The sequence below is a fragment of the Corythoichthys intestinalis genome, chromosome 3, assembly GCF_030265065.1.
Source record: "Corythoichthys intestinalis isolate RoL2023-P3 chromosome 3, ASM3026506v1, whole genome shotgun sequence".
Lineage (NCBI taxonomy): Eukaryota > Metazoa > Chordata > Actinopteri > Syngnathiformes > Syngnathidae > Corythoichthys > Corythoichthys intestinalis.
In genome coordinates, this window is record NC_080397.1 from 33,615,234 (window position 1) to 33,633,328 (window position 18,095).

The following is an 18,095-nucleotide window of genomic DNA, read 5'->3' on the forward strand; positions in this document are numbered from 1 at the left end:
TGCAATATAAAGTATTACACACAAAAAATACTGTCTACTTGAATCATGTTAATAAGCCATACACACAGTCTGCAATCTGTCCTGTAACAGTGGTCCCCAACCACTGGTCTGCGGACCGATACCGGTCTTCAAGAGAAAGAAATAATTATTTCCGTTTTAAACTTTGCAGACATGAAGCGCCATTGACTGTCAAGTATGGAGATGAGGAACCAATGCCATGTTCCACCTCAGGGTTGCCAGATCAGAAAGACAGTCTCCAGCCCAATTTCACCATAAATATATCCTGCCCATTTCTGTCGCGCTGTTGCACTGTGCTCTTCATACATCAAAAATGATGGCGCACAGCGAGTATGTTTCAGAAAGTTTTTCTTTTCTTAGCAGTGCAAACAGCACTTTGTGGGCGATAAACAGGCTCTCAGGAGCACACTGTGCGGGTGGTGCAATGCCATTGGTGCCACGGGTGCGCCGACATTTTCAGACACGTGACAGCAGTGCACAGCTTAGAGAATGAAAACCCACTCATTGCGTATGTTAGTTGCCGTTCACTTTCTTGGGGTTTGGGACAATCGAAAAGCCTCTCATAGCACGTTCTCGCCGAAATGGTCGTGTTGTGCTTAGACCAATCCCCTTTCCACGCCAAACAATAAAAGTAACAGCTTTATTATGCAACAACGAAAATGTGCGCTTGGGACTTCGTTTTGTATGCTGTTGTGCTTTGACCCCCCCCCCATCCTCACACCCCAGACAATAAAAGTCACAACTTCCTTGTGCAACAACGAAAAATGCATTCGTGCTTGGGACTCCGTTTCCTTGGGCTATGGTCTGTCTTGGACTAATGTGCAACCACCCCGGTCTGTGATAAAAATGGAATCTCATGGGAAAAAGGTTGGTGCACTGCTGTCCAGTGCAAACCAGGATTAATCTATGAAGAGAACACCTCTCCGAAGTGCAAAATTCAATCAAGTACGAATATTTGCCCATTCCAGTTGGGGGGGTGACAAACTGCTGTCAGGTCAAGACCCGGATGAAGATGACCAGCATGAAGATGAGCTTCCCTGATATGGTTTCTGGCACTTTGTGCAAAGATTCTTTGGTTCCGAAAACAGATTGTTTCCACCAGCTGTACAGTGGCTTGTCTCAGATGATCTTGTAAGCGAGCATGCTGGATGTGGAGGCTGGTGTGATTACATTTGGTGTTCGGTTTTGAAACTGGTTTGATGTACTGCCAAAGTGTCTGAAAAGCCTTTGGAGACTGTTTATAGTCGAGAAATTAAAATTTTAATTCGCGCATAACAGCTCCGATGGACATTCCTGCAGTCAGCATGCCAATTAAACCCTCCCATAAATTTCTGTGGCATTGTGCTGTGTGATAAAACCACATTGAGGCCTTTTATTGCGGGCATACTAAGATTGGGATAGTCGTGTTGTTTACTCAGCAGCAATAGGCCCTTTTGGATGAAGAAAGTCTTCGAGTTCAGCCTGTGAAAAACGGGAGCAAAAACAAAAGTGCAATTGATTCATACGATGGAAAAAAGGAGACAAACGTAGATATGTATGTACTGTATATGTACATACATTGCAAACATACGCTTGCAAATACAGTGATATAAATTATTTGTTTTGTTTAATTTAATTTACCCTGCCATCAATTACATTTTTTAAAAAATCATCTGGTCTTATGTTTTTCTTTTTCTTTGTACACATGCTTTTGTGATTTATTTTGAATTTATTGTCAGGTAAACCGGGCAGGCAGGTGCTGTAGGAACTATGGCCCTTACCTGGGCGCCTCCGCTGGCCACCACGCGGAGTTCCCGGGTAGATGGCCAAACGGGAACCCAGGAAAGGGTCCAGGGCAAAAGACTGGGAAGGGGACGTGGAATGATTGAGGCGTGACAAAAACTGAGAGGGTGAAGAAAAGGGCATGGGATAAAAATCTGGGTCGGAGTCAGAGTCAGAATAGAGGAGATCATATAGATTATGATCCTCCTCGTAGTCCGAAAAATCAGAGTCCAACAAAATGAGCTGTGGTCGGTAGGTGGGCTGAGTTTGGCCTGATGGCCGTCGGCGTGCCTCCTAAAAATGGATCTTTCCCGCTGGGTCCACAATTGGTTGCGTCATTCTGTCAGGAAGTGTGGGGCAGGCAGGTTGTGTGTGGACCCAAATGCAGGGAAAGGGAAGCGAGGCAGATAGATGGTGCAAAAATGATTTAATTCAAGCCAACAAAAAACAAAGTACAAGACAAAGGCTGTGGTGATCCAAAAATTCTTGACAAACAAAAGTCAGGCTAACTAATAAACCTACTTTCCAAGCAGGACGAGGAACACGAGGAACTGGGGAAAAACGCTGTCAATGTCAGCGTCTATGTCAATGTCAATCGCCACGTTCATGTCAGCACATTTGTCATGTCACATTTATATGTTGTTAATTTAGGGCCAGCAAAATGAAAACTTGCCAAGTATGTCTTTCTCATTTTTCTAAGGTTCAGGGTTAGAATTTAATGTCCGGGATTCCCTTGCTTGCGTGTTTTTTTTTTTTTTTTTTACACATTCCATAACCATCCTTATTAAGACAGTAAATTGACTAAACTGCATACACATTCAGGTCCATAAGTTTTGGGACATTCAAGCAACACCAATCCTTTTGGCTTTTAACATGACCGCAATGGATTTCAAATTGAATGATTGGAATGCCTTAACTGCAGACATTGAGCTTTAATCTGAGGATTTATTTGAATATATATCCAAATCTGGTGAACTGTGTAGTAATTACAAACCAATTGAGGAACCAAAATTTACTAAACATAATCATAAATCAAAACGTTACTTTTAATTAATACATGGTCCCTTAAAAAATAGGGGGAGGCACATTTAGCCAGCCACATAAGAATTGTGTCAACGAACAATATTTATAGACATGACTGCAAGTGTGAATGGGAATTCTTGATTGTCTCTGTGCCCTGTGTGATCAATTGGACGAGCACTGCTAGTCAAAAGTCAACTGGATCTAAGCCCAAGCCCACCATCTACCTTAATGAATACATACGGTATAGAAAACGGATGGGTAGTTTAATGCAGCACTTCATACTTCCGTAAAATTGGCTTACATTAAATCATAGTTATTTTTTATGTGAAGCTTGTCCACCATTGGTGCTTAGAGAACTATTATAAACACTGATGAATGTCATAATAACCATATAACCATTCCATGCCAGTATCAGCATCCTATCGTGTTGTCACCATGCATTTTTATTAAATCACATGAGTGTAGTTAGGTTGTATCACTGAGCATGTATTGTCTGCAATAGCACGAGTAAGGCAGGTGATGGCAATATTGTATTGTTTTTGACGATTTCATTGTAGCCTCAATGAACTTTACATAAAGGTTTAGTGTGAGAAAAGTGGAAGTAAAAAATATAAGAACAGTTTTTTATATGCCATCACAAGAAGTTTTCACAATCTGAAAGCACCTTTATGTCAGCCAGAAATAGGGCAGAAAAATCGTTATGAAATGAGGAGCACCCTAAAAATACCTACTAAAAATAATACACATAAACTGCAGTTCTGCCAAAACTGTGGTCTGTCAAGTTCAGTCAATGTCGTTGAATCTCTGTGCTATGTATGAATGTTGATAGCAACAAATAGCAAAAATAATTTCCATTGAACTGTATTTAAGTTGTTAAAAGGTACAATTGTGGCTTTCTTAAAACATATTCTTTTTATCTTGTGTTATTGCTTAATTGATTATTGTCTGTGTAAATTGTTCCCTATTATTTCTCATTTGTCTCTCTCTATCCGTTTGTATAAGAGTACTCAGTGATTGCATCCAGTCAGTCTTTTCTTACTGTTTCTTTACATGGAAAGCCTTTCTAATTGCATTGGCTATAATTGGCTGTTTTTAAAAGGGACAGATCGCTCAATAGATGTGAAAAAGAACTGCCCTGTCAGGGAGAAAAAAAAAAACACATTGGATGACTAAACATGTTACAGCACCATTTGGCAGCGGAAATTCATACACGCACGCACTCACACACGACAAGCAAACAAAAGGGTTAAGTGGTCAACCAGCACTCTGCCAACAGCTGTAAATTACTTCAATGAACACAGAAAAGACTGTTGAGTGTGTCTTATAATATGCAAGCAGTGGTGAAGCGTCAATAAGCAGATGGCCTCATAATAGGCAAGTTCAACAGATTTGTTTTCCCCCACGCTTGTGTGCCATTTTCACCAAATTAACTATGTTGTTGTGTAACATCTTTACAGTTATATCAGGTAACTGTTTGGGTAAGGGTGTTTGACATTGAAAACAATAACATTTTTATGACCAATCAGACCTTTAAATGATGTCCGTTTTTGTTAAATAGTGTGCCACAAAAAATGACACCAGTGTCATTGGAGAAACATAAGGGCAATAGAATAGGCTCAATGTAATTTCCATTACCACAACAGTCTTCTGATTTGCTGTGTGGGGTGATGTCTTTGATAAGTAATTGCCTCACAATGACTTAGTGAAGTTCACAGTTCACACTCGATATGGAGTACTGTATTTTCGTTTCCTTTATTAAGCCATTTCTCCGTCTTCTATCACTCAGAGTCTCAGGTGAGCAATAGGAAAATCCCAAATGAATTTGTGGGTCCCAGAATTATGGAAAGAAGAGTTTTCCAGAAGAATATACTGTATATTTGAGGTCATATGCAGGTGTAATTGCAAATGAATTAAATTTGAAACATGGATACATAAATGGTGATTGGAAATAAGATGAGATGCTTTCCTCTGCAGGTGTGTATGCCATTCGTCTTTTGACAGGAAGAATTGAAAGACTAATTTCTACATACGGTCTACTAACTGAAAAGACCACTTAATATTACAAATGATCCAGAATGTTTATTTTATTTTATTTTTTTGATAGCTGTTTATGAATGCCACTCGTATACTGTTTTATGTATACCATTACACCCCGTACTGACTGTCAGCCTACTGCAGAAAAAAACCCATTCATGCTTACTTCAACACTCAGAACAATTTAGAGTGTTTAATTAACCTACAATGCTTTTTTTAGAGGGTGTAGGAGGAAACTAGAGTACCCGGAGAAAACCCATGAAGGCACAAAGGAGAACATGCAAACTTGACAGAGGAAGGCATGGTTTGACCATTGATCGCTGAACTGGGAGGCAACAAGCTAAGCCAGGGGTCGGGAACCTATGGCTCGTGAGCCAGATCTGGCTCTTTTGACGACTGCATCTGGCTTGCAGACAAATCTTTAATCATTAAAAAGAAAGAAAAAAAAGTTTTGCTATACTCCCTTGCGCATTGCGCGAAACGGCGATGGTCACCGGCGCCTAGAAAGCTAGTTCGCAGTAATTTTAGTGGGAAAGCAGCAAACATATATGTCGTTGTGTCGATCTATTTATCTATCTATCTATCAATCGCATAGGCAACGCAGATGAGGCAGAGATACTGTTCAAGTGGGGTTGCCGTATTTTGCTGTCAAAAAGGCAGCCGATGTGCGCATGTACAAAACATCAGGAAGTAAACTTCGTTTTCAGTTTCGTTTCCCCCGTTGTCAGCTAATTTTTGAAACCCTTTTGAGAAGATGGCAAAAAGCAAAAAAAGACGAGGAGTATCGTACTTTTCAGTGGGAATGGACAAGATAATTAAACGGAAAAAAGACATGCCTCTGTCAGCAAGAAATGTTCATGATTGTACCATCATGATGTTAAACACAAGTGAAGGACATAAATGCGGCACCGTTTTTTTCTGTCGCTTCGGATGAGTCAACAGAGGTAAGCAATTCATCATGTTCAGCGTGATTGCAAGGTTTTGACTATAAAAGGGACAACAAGAGGGGAGGATTTATTCAAGTCCTTCACTGAGTTCGTAAATATATATATACTGTATATATATATACTGTATATATATATATATATATATATATATATATATATATATATATATATATATATATATATATATATATATATGTATATCACTGTTTCACCGTTTGTTCTTCTGTTTGCACATACTGAACTCTGACAGCCATTCCATTTTAAAAGAACAGCATTTCTTTTTTACTTTGGGTTGATGAGTGTAGTATCGCTACCTAGGCCTGTCGCGATAACAAATTTTAGTGTGCGATAATTATTCTCATAAATTATTGCGATATGCGATATTATTGCGCCCCCCCCCTTTTTTTTTTTTTTTTTTTTTTAAACCAATCTACAATAACACAGTGAGAATACAGTATACAGTATATTAATGGATCAAGTACACCCATTTAAACGCGATAAATTTTTACTCTTAAATTCAAAAATACTTCTTAAGAAATCACAACTAAAAACAATAGACCATGCCTCTTAAGTAAAAAACAACAATATTGATACCGCACAGAAACACAGAATAATTAAAATGTGTTTAAAAAAAAAAAGGAAAAAAAAATTGCACTTAATAACTTAAGCATTTAGGCAAATGAAAACTTTTCCCGTCATAGCTTCTGCAGTGGTGTTCCATAGGGATGCAACGATACAGTTAAGTCACGGTTCGGTACGATTTTTGATACGGAGGACACGATTTTCGATCCAATTGAATACATTTAATGCTCTGTAAAAAAAAAACAAAAAAAAACAACAATTTTTTGTTTCTTTTTTTTTTTTTTTTTTTTTTTTTTACTAACGAGCAAAAATTAAATTGCCATCATAAAAACATGCATTTTAGTGCATAATATTTATGTGCTTACTACTTACTGATCTGAAAAAAATTTGTATAAAAGTGCTGAGAACAATCTTTACTGTTTGTAAAGTGAGGCAGGGCACACTGTCGATTGCTACAGCTCTCTTAGCAGCTAGGTTTACTACATGAGCAAGACGTCCATTTGTGGTCCGAATCCATCTGTGTCACGTACTGAATTAACAATATTTGCAACATTATCTATAGTCACTGGTATGGATTGATTTGGTTTCTTAACTTCCATTCAGTCATGACAGTTTAGAATTCATCGATGTAGTATATGGACTATGTGTCCCATAATCACTCTGGGCTCACGTAGCCAATGGCATGGGACATATTACATCTAGTTTGCCATTTCATGATATCTGGTGTGTGGGCGCATTAAAAAAGTTAGCAAGCTCCGCTGAAGTCACGTCTGCTCATTACTACACAACACCAACATACCTGTATGGCAATCGACTTTCATAAACAGGACAAGTTTGAAGCACAGCGCTCTTAATTTCATTCAGCTGTTCGTTGTCAAAGCGAGGTTGTTCGTAGCAACCAAATCGTTAACAATGTTTTGGTGGACTTCGTTGTAAATATCTGGCGTTGTGCCGAAAAATAGCCGCCCCGCGTGAAATGTCACTCCTGACGGGAGCGCCCACACGTCAACAACACCGGCGCGCCATAGATGGTCCACAGTCACTCCGGAGCACTAATGCTGCCGGTATACGTTGAACAATAGGATATAATGGGAACGGTTGGCTCCGGCGCTAGTTTTTGCCGGACCTGGAACAAAGATGCATTTTGCGTAGTTGGTAACGAGGAATCCGAACTTTTAACAGCACGTCTGCCGCACGCGCGCACGCACGTGCACGCGAGGCGATAAATCGCAGCGGAAAAATTACCGCCTTCATTTTTATTTGTCGCCCGATAAATGGAATTATTGCATATTGCGACAGGCTTATCGCTTCCTGTTCCTTTCACCATGATAAGGGGTTAGTATTTGCGTCGCTACTCCGCTGCACTGTTGTTGGCTAGCTCACCTGCAAGGCACATATGGGCTGCATAGCGTGAGTGAAGTGAACTGTGTCACATTATTGGCTAGACACCTGTTTCTCATTGAGTTACATAGCAAAATGGTACAAAAAACAATTTTGTTCGTCTAATTAACTAGATTATATCAGTTCTAAAATTAGACATTAATTAATACTGTAGCGCTTGCAAAAATTGGCAGCGGAATGTTGCTTCCTTAAATCAGCACAGGAATCTAGCTCACTTTTCACTCTTTATTTTTCCCCGCACCCACCCAGGTCACGCATCTCACAACTGCATGAAATTGTGGTGTAGTAACCCACAAACGGGAGCGCCGTGTTGCCGTATCGAACGCACAAATAAGAGCGTCGCGTTGGCATATGGAACGCAACAATGGGAGCGTCGCGTTGCCGTATCGAACGCACCGATTGGAGTGTCGTGCTGCGGCGCTGACAGTAGTCCTAGTGACACTACAGTACGTTTTTGTTGAATTTTATTTTGTGCGTTGCATCAATTTTGTGCGCAGAATTTGTGCAAGTAGTGCGCGACAAAATAATATGAAAATTTCAATGAGGCTAAAATATGAATGAATGAATGAATGAATGAACGGTAATCGGTTAACCACTAGTGTGCAAAGTCCTAAAACAAACAACAACAATTAAATTAAAATCATCAATACCTTCACGCTAATAGTTGCACTAAAAACAACAAAATGACACATACAGTACATACATACAGTACTAGTCCTTCTAAAAAAAAAATAGCATATTGTGATAAAGTTCATTATTTTCTGTAATGCACTGATAAACATTAGACTTTCATATATTTTAGATTCATTACACACAACTGAAGTAGCTCAAGCCTTTTATTGTTTTAATATTGATGATTTTGGCAAAAAGGTCAAGAAAAAAACAAAAATCCCTATCTAAAAAAATTAGCATATTTCATCCGACCACAACAAAAAAGTGTTTTTTAATCAAAAAAACTCAAATCAACCTTCAATTAATTATATCAGCTATGCACTCAATACTTGGTCGGGAATCCTTTTGCAGAAATGACTGCTTCAATGCGGCGTGGCATGGAGGCAATCAGCCTGTGGTACTACTGAGGTGTTATGGAGGCCTAGCATGCGTCGATAGCGGCCTTAAGCTCATCCACAGTGTTGGGTCTGGTGTCTCTCAACGTCCTCTTCACAATATCCCAAAGATTCTCTATGGGGTTCAGGTCAGGAGAGTTGGCAGGCCAATGCCATGTTCAGTAAAACATTTACCAGTGGTTTTGGCACTGTTGGCAGGTGCTAGTCATGCTGAAAAATGAAATCTTCATCTCCATAAAGCTTTTCAGCAGATGGAAGCATGAAGTGCTCCAAAATCTCCTGATAGCTAGCTGCATTGACCCTGCCCTTGATAAAACACAGTAGACCGACACCGGCAGCTGACATGGCACCCCAGACCATCACTGACTGTGGGTACATGACACTGGACTTCAGGCATTTTGGCATTTCCTTCTCCCCAGTCTTCCTCCAAACTCTGGCACCTTGATTTCCGAATGACATGCAAAATTTGCTTTCATCTGAAAAAAGTACTTTGGACCACTGAGCAACAGTCCAGTGCTGCTTCTCTGTAGCCCAGGTCAGGCGCTTCTGCCGCTGTTTCAGGTTCAAAAGTGGCTTGACCTGGGGAATGCGGCACCTGTAGCCCATTTCCAGCACGCGCCTGTGCACGGTGGCTCTGGATGTTTCTACTCCAGACTCAGTCCACTGTTTCTGCAGGTCCCCCAAGGTCTGGAATCGGCCCTTCTTGACAATCTTTCTCAGGGTGTGGTCCCCTGGTTGTGCAGCATTTCCTGCCACACTTTTTACTTCCCACTGAGGTGCCTTGATATAGCACTCTGAGAACAGCCTATTCGCTCAGAAATTTCTTTCTGTGTTTTAGCCTCTTACTTGAGGGTTTCAATGATGGCCTTCTGGACAGCAGTCAGGTCGGCAGTCTTGCCCAAGATTGCGGTTTTAAGTAATGAACCAGGCTGGGAGTTTTAAAAGCCTCAGGAATCTTTTGCAGGGGTTTTGAGTTAATTCGTTGATTCAGATGATTAGGTTAGTAGCTTCTTTAGAGTACCTTTTCATGATATGCTAATTTTTTTAGATAGGGATTTTTGTTTTTTTCTGGACTTTTTTTTTGCCAAAATCATCACTATTAAAACAATAAAAGGCTTGAACTACTTCAGTTGTGTGTAATGAATCTAAAATATATGAAAGTCTAATGTTTATTAGTACATTACAGAAAATAATGAACTTTACCACAATGCTATTTTTTTTAGAAGGACAGTATGTGGCAGTTGTGCCTACAACTTGACAGCATATCAGATGTTAAAGTAAAATGGCACTTTCTTCAGTGCTTAACATTGACTACCTGTAGCCACTCTTAATGCACCGAACACGCACGGACACACTGGAGTGTGTTGCGTTCAGGTCCAACTCCATAAATGAGGACAAATAAGGCTACCCAGGATGCATGAGGTACAAGAGTTTTAAAGAAGGACTGTCCTGCACAATTCTGGACAAATGGTGACTCTGTCAAGGAACTGATACTTATTTATTATTATTTTCATGGTTTAAATCTCATTATACAGTACTTTGCAACAGTGCGTTAGGAATAAGTGGTTTTCAAGTATTTTCCCAACACATTGCACCCCCACCCTTTCTGAGCCTTTTCGCCCTCCCGTCACACTCTCAGAATGCATGATGGCGGAAATACTGTAGTAGACTTCGGGACGAGCAGGAAAAGTGCACTACCCTCCCTCTTATATCCATTGTAAATAGTTATTTATTGAGTTTGAGATTTTTTTTTTGTCTCTTTCCATCACAGCGTCATGACACGCTGGGTTCCTACAAAGAAAGAAAAGTACGGCGTAGGTAAGTTTTCTAAACAAGCGGGTTCATGTTTGTTGTGCAGTTTGAAAGTTCGTCAACTGATCCTAGAAAAGTAACATCACTTGAAAAGAATATAGAAGAACCCTAGATTCTGACGACTGTGTTGTTGTGTAAACGTGGTGGATGAAAATAACTTCCTACAAATTCCATAAGTGTACTTTACTTGCGATACTTTCCTAAGGCGCTTTGGAACGATGAAAAAGGATTCTCTGGATTTGAATGGGCATGCCAACCATTCTTTTATATAATCTCACTGAGCTGACATGAAAGTACACATAAAGATTTTATATTTCTATGAAAACCTCTTCTGAGGCTTCGACAGTGTTACACAAAAGGGCAACAAGCGGGACTACAGTCGTTTACACATGTGGCACCCTAGGAATGAGTTTCCATTTTTTCGTTACTTTTCTTTGGCAACACTTGGACTTTAACACTCACTGCTCGTTTCTTCGTAAAGGTGTGGCATTATGTGTGTGTGCAGGCTGCACGTCCTATACCCTCAAGGCAAAAAAAAAAAAAAAAAAAAAAAAAAAAAACCAAAACAAAACAAAACAAAAAAGCCTATCATCATAATTTATACTCTGCAGCAAAACGTATTACCTTTTTACAAGTGTTCTGGAAGCCTTCCGAACTCTTCAGTCAAGAGTTCTGATGGTATGATAAACTTAAGGCAAAATATCACGGTTTCACAGTATCACGGTATTGCAATTACAGGTCTAAAAGTGAGATACCTGGGTTAAAAAAGAACAACAAAAAAAACTTTTTTCTATTGAACAGGATTTTTATTTTTCAAAACATATTAGAAAATTGGAACATAACTATAATAAGTTACAAAAAAAAGCTAAATAAAATTTAGGGCTGTCAAACGATTAAAAAATTTAATCGAGTTAATTACAGCTTAAAAATTAATTAATCGTAATTAATTGCAATTAATTGCAATTCAAACCATCTATAAAATATGCCATATTTTTCTGTAAATTATTGTTGGAATGGAAAGATAAGACACAAGATGGATATATACATTCAACATACGGTACATAGGGACTGTATTTGTTTATTATAACAATAAATCAACAAGATGGCATTAACATTATCAACATTCTGTTAAAGCGATCCATGGATAGAAAGACTTGTAGTTGTTTAAAGATAAATGTTAGTAAGAGTTATAGAAATTTCATATTAAAACCCCTCTTAATGTTTTCGTTTTAATAAAATTTGTAAAAATTTGAATCAAAAAATAAACTAGTAGCCCGCCATTGTTGATGTCAATAATTACTTACACAATGCTCATGGGTGCTGAAGCCTATAAAATCAGTCGCACCCACGCGCCAGCAGAGGGCGGCAAAACTCCATAAAAGACAACAAGTGGGCAAGTGGCTGTACTGCCATTTAAATCTGTCTGGCCGGCCAAGTGCGTTAATTGCGTCAAATATTTTAATGTGATTAATTAAATTAATTACCGCCCGTTAACGCGATAATTTTGACAGCCCTAATAAAATTTGATATATAAATGATAAATAAATAAGTAAACAACCACAGCTCAACATTATTATCATCAGAACAAAAATAATTGAATTATTTTCCATAAAATACCCATGTGTATGACTCGTATCATGTTTGCAATGTACACACTAGGAGTGTGCCATTTTAAGCACCCCACGATTCGATTCAATTACGATCCAGGGTGCTACAATTCGATTATTGAACGATGCTCATACTGTTGACGATTATCACAGTTATTGTGATTATCACGATTATCAATGCATCGTACATTACTTATTAATAAAGTAGTCAAACAAATTTATGTCCATTATTTATTTAAAATATCCTAATGATTCATCAGAAACGATGGAAACATGCCCATACAACAAAAAGCTGCCCTTAAACTGTTTTTTTTTTTTTTTTTTTAACAAGAAAGTGCAAAAGCATTAACCATTTTAAAGGCAGTACTTATTTCTCAACATACCCATACAACACACAGCTGACCTTGAGATAATCGTTTTCACAAGAAGGTGCAAAAACATCAGCTGTTTCAAAGGCAGTACTGTACTTATTTCCGTCAACAATACAATAAAATTTACACTGGTGGAAAGAATTCCATATTTTCCGGAAACAAACAAAGTGTCTTTAGAAATAAGACTTCTTTTAACCAATATACTTTGTTTTCACAGTTTTCTGTACTATTTCGCATGGTTGTAGTGTTACCGCTGTACTTAATCCTGGTTTTAAACTTTCTGCATCTGGAGTAACTTATGTACACCACCAAACAACGCACAACTTGACATGGAAATACATGTTAGCGAAGTCGCTAATTAGCATAGTGCTTGGCGCTAACTAGTAACATCTCAAAAACAACAACAATAAAGGCTAAACAGTACAAGAAGGTTCGTGTACTCACCTCTGATAGACGGACACGGGACTTAGCAGAGCACTAGGGACTTTTTCCAATTCATACGAATTGAACCTACTGCTGGACAACTGAAAGACAAGGAGCAAGGAACTATCTCTCTTCTCCTCTCGCTCTAAAAAAAATAACTTACCGCCGGGTCCCCGCCTGTCTCATACACAAATTTATTTCCAGTCTTTTGAAAAGGAGTAAATCTCTCGCTCAGTAACTGGCAGCATCAGGGGTCGCGTTAACCGAATATTTTCCGTCGTTGACCGATTTTTTAAAACGGTGATGGAAAAAACTTCATGAAAAAGTTCATCTGTCATTTTGACAGGTTGCAATTCACACTCCAGACCACAGGGTGGCGACCGAGCATATTAATTAGCTATTGTCTCTCTTGATGCATAACATCGTTGGCCTTAAGGCGGTAACACACTAGAAACGTCAATGTCGCGTCAACGATCTCGTCGCGATTACGCTTCGAAATGCGGCCGTTAAAGTCAATTAGCCAGTGCACACCAGTCGCAGTGCGGCCGCGTGTTGGACGCGTCCCAGAAGTGCTAAACGCGACGCACGCGAAAAGAACAGCAGAGTTTGTTTTTTGACGCGAGACGCGGCCCCCCTGCGTCAATACTACTAGGTAGGATCGGGCAGGCCGGAAGTCACTCGTGTAAAAATACGGTGGATCCGGTCGATTTTCAAAATAATATGCAATCGTAACTTACTATATAAATAAAATAAATTGAAATGAGCTAAAACACAAATAATAGACAAATCCTGCTACGCAATTAAATGTATTCATTTCTGCGTGGTACTTTAACTTGAGAAAAAACATCAATAAAGCTTAGAAAATGTTCATAAGAAAGAAATTGATTGAGGCATTTAATTTGTAAAATACATGTTAAAATGGCAAAGTGTTGTTGTTTTATTACCTTTAAATACCCGCTATTCTCGCGCGATCTTGCAATCCTCACGTGAACCGATCGAGCCGATCCACAGACGCGCTGCTCGTGAAACGCGTCCTATGGAAATTGACGCTGAGCGTCACTGGTGCGTTATCGCGGCGGAATCGTTGACGCGACGTTCACGTTGCTGGTGTGTTACCGCCTTTACTCTGAAAAATGTCAAGGCAACTGAGTGTCCGAAGTTTCTTCAAAAAGCCCCAAAACGACGATGGTGTTGATAAAAGAGGTGAAAAAACAGGGACTGCACAAGCGGGCACGCAATTCAAGTCCATGCGCACCAGGAGGAAGGTGTAAGACTCCGTTCAGGCCACAGCGGGTGAACTGTTAATTTCATTGTTCCTTAATGTAGCCTACCTACTGGGGCCACAGTCAGCTGTTTTTGTCACTGCGTAGAAAAAGTTACATATTCATCTGCTTGATGTGTGATGGCACGGTGTGGATTCTCTGTTAAGCTTGTTCGGACAGAATATTAATTTAAAATGAATGAAAACTAAATACTATTGAATATGTTGAAGCGGTATGCAATGTTAAGAGTCTTGTTAGCTCGAATTGCTGTGTCCAGCCGCTGTAGCTCTGCTGCTCTCTGTGAACTCTCTATTCAAGCCGGAACGCGTGCGGCTCTTAAGTGTCTCTGTCACGTAACTGTGTCATAGCCGGTAACGCGCTCGGCCAAATAGACACACAAGTACGGAAGGTGAATTATGCCAAACAAAGGGTCACCACAATGTCATTATCATCATTTAAAAAATTTAAGTGACGGGTAAAAATAGGTTATGACCGGATTTTTATGACCCTGTCAGTCAAAATCACAGACAACGAAAAAGTCTAGCGCAACCTCTGGGCAGCATCCGTCATAACGTTGTGTGTGCATCCATTAAAGGTGTCCGGGCGGCAGACGTGTCTTGAATTTCGTTCCGCTACGAGCGGCTGTCATAAAGTTATTAGGGAAAATCATCGTTTTTGAACATTTATGAATCGTAATCAAATCGTCAAGTGTCAGAATAATCGATTTTTTTTTGGCTCTCCCTTAATACACACATTCTTTCTCAACACAGACAATTGCCATAGAGAGAAAAAAAAAACATGTTTTACCACCGCCAGACACACTAAATATGCTTTGGTTAACTCTCGTAGCTAGTGGGAAACATTCATGACAGTGTTTACTAACCTTTAATTTTGTATGAATGCGAAATCATATTGGAAGTATTGCCTCCTCGGCAGCCACCCTCCGCAAAGATCTTTTATATGTCTGTTGGCCCTCCTCCTCTAAGCCGCGGCCGTCTGTAACTTTTCGGTAGCTGGAGTATTCCCATATCAGCGATTTTGTTTTTTTTCAATGGGGGAAAATGTTCAGGAGTTTCACCTCCTCCAGCCATCGTGTAGCACAGCTGACTCATTGACACAGAGCAACAACTGTTGGGGGAGGGTTAACCCTTACAGCTGCAAGCGAGGAATTTCTCCATGCATTTTTGGGACATAAAAAAATAGCTAATACCTTAGGGACGGTATGACTGAAAACTTTTGCCGTTTTGAAACCTTGACGTTTTCATAACATGGTATACCTTGAAACCGGTAATTGGCACATGTCTACTCTTGACCATTCCAGCAACACACATTTTAATGTCAATACATGTTTAACTCGTTGTCTGCCATTGACAGCGCAAGGCTGGCAGCGATCATTCCTAGTCAAAATGGATTGGGCGCCTAGCCCTCATGGCACTGAAAGATAGCCTTTACAGCCAGTGTTACCAGTTTAAATGAACTGCATGTCTGTCGTCAGTAGTAGGCAGTTAGTTAAATATGGAGTGCGACGACGTCACCTTGGTTTGAGTTATCGACACTGAGGAATTTTCATCTTAATCCTTTTAGATCGCAATTGGCGTGACTTTCAAAAGTACAGATCTTCTTGATTCTGCAGACAATGCAGTTCTCCTGCTTTTGCATTCGAATAAGGATAGGAAATGCTTTCATCCTAAAAAGCCATCAGACCGTCAACTACATCTTGTTATCTTCTGATTAGTCAGATCATACCTTAATTTGGGAATTTACATTTGAGATGAAAGAAGAGATTTCCATTGATTTTTATCGTAACATTTCTGTTGTAGGTTTATGGGACCTGTGGCAAATGGAGCTTAAACTAATTTATCAAAGTGAATTTATCAAAAGATCACAATTTCCCCCCAGCAAGACAGTACAGTACATTACAGTGCAGTAAAGTGCAGTACAGTACAGTACAGCATAGAGGTGCAGATGACAGGTCTATGTATTTGTTAAATCTATACCGCCTTGTTAAGTTCTCGCTTGCTTTGTTGTTCTAATTCTTGGTAAGTACACTAACTAAATGTTCTACTCAATTATTCGTGGACAGATCAATATGAAATTTGGCATTCTTGGGAAGTTAACACATCGCTCTTCGGAATCGGACTTTAAAATTTTTTTTTAAATCTCAGGGTTGACTAATTTAATTGATAAATTGCAGACTTAAAAGTGCTACCGTTACTAGTGGATGGATTACAATGAAATTTGGTAGGTATATGCTACAAATTTATACAAATCGATCATTGGCGCCCGATTTCAACTATTATTATTTTTTTTGTCTCAGGGCCGAATAAATGTATTAATCTAGGCGGCCTTGTTGGTCTTCTGTTAGCAAGCCGTGTGTCCTGTGTTAGAGAGATTGCATGCTCTTCAGTTGTGCTTTTCATGTTCAAGTTGGGACAAAGTGTTAAATGTAAATGAAAACTGAATACAATGGGTTTCAAGTACTTTTCTACCTTTACTCAATTGAATATGCTACAAAGACAAAATATTTGATGTTCAAACTGATACTTTTTTTTTGGCCAATATTAATGAATTTTGAATTCTCTAAAAAAGTTGAGACTGCAGCAATTCCTTATTTTCATTTATGCCTAATGTTATGTTTTTTTTTTCAATATATAATTATAGTGTAGTGTAAGATTATTGGTTTTCTCTCTTTGTGTGAGTATACACTCGGCACCATTTACAGTGCACGCGAATGTGTTTCTTGTCAGACTTTACATAATCAATACTGCCCAACTTTTTGCAGCATTCTCATCAATGTTTGAGCCTTATTTAGACTCTGTTCTCAAATGACAGTGCTTGTTGCGTCTCGTTGGTAATATTCTGTATAAGTCAACCCAATTTGACATGAGTTATATTCATATAACAACCTCTCGACCTTGCAAAAAAACTGCTTCTGCCTAGCCAAAGAAGTGACAGTTCACCTCCCTAGAAGTACGATTGATAAACTGCAAAAGAACTGGACACAATAGCTATTAGTCTTCAAAGGGAAAAGTATTTAGTCCCTGAGAGCTGGAAAATCAGTTATTCAGTTTTGCCATAAGCTGTGTTTTTATGGTTCTCATCTAGGCATCGTTTAATACTACAGACCATTAATTTTGTTACTTTAATAAGCTGTCAGCAGCCGCTCAAATCCTCCAACAGTGAAGTCCTTTAATTGTTGACTAATCTTTAGCTATGATGAATTAGGTGCATCAGCGTGAGTCTGATTTACAGTAGTATAGTAGTACTAACTTAAACCTGGACATATAGAAACATTAATCTGAACTCTATTTTGGAATTTTCTCAGTATTTCGTCTTTTAGATCTAATTTCAACATCAGCCTGTTCAAGCAGCAAAGTAATCAAATCAATTATTCCCCCATTGCTTCAGGGCGACACTGTAACGAAACTGTTGCATTAGATTGAACAACCACAATGCAATGCTCAAATGTGATAGTGTTTGGACAATTGATAATTTTGCAACATATTATAAGAGCCCAGCAGCAGGAGACACAAACACCTTTTGTATTTGTATTTTATTTAGAGATTTAAATTTTAAACCTCTCACTTTTTGGGAGGTAAAATGTTGGTTTACTTAAAGCATTCAGAGAGAGCCTTGAAATGTAGCCTCCAGCACATGCAAGTCAGGACAGATACCTGCTCATAGTTATGTGGTTGACAGGTTGCATGCTCTTGCAGATCCCTCAAGTCATGACAAATATCTAGCTAAGGTTTCTCCGTTATCATCCGCCTAAATGTGCACGTATTTG

The 18,095-nt window shown here is 39.2% G+C and overlaps 1 protein-coding gene across 1 annotated transcript in view; it reads left to right on the forward strand.

Moving 5' to 3' along the window:
- The first annotated feature begins 10,236 nt into the window (after positions 1 to 10,236).
- Positions 10,237 to 18,095, forward strand: part of dock5 (dedicator of cytokinesis 5) — a 58,521-nt gene continuing 50,662 nt past the window's right edge. Inside the window, exons 1-2 of the mRNA XM_057831843.1 lie at positions 10,237 to 10,255; positions 10,605 to 10,651. Coding sequence (XP_057687826.1) covers positions 10,251 to 10,255; positions 10,605 to 10,651 — 52 coding nt within the window. The 5' untranslated portion in view covers positions 10,237 to 10,250. The remainder of the gene's footprint in view (positions 10,256 to 10,604; positions 10,652 to 18,095) is intronic.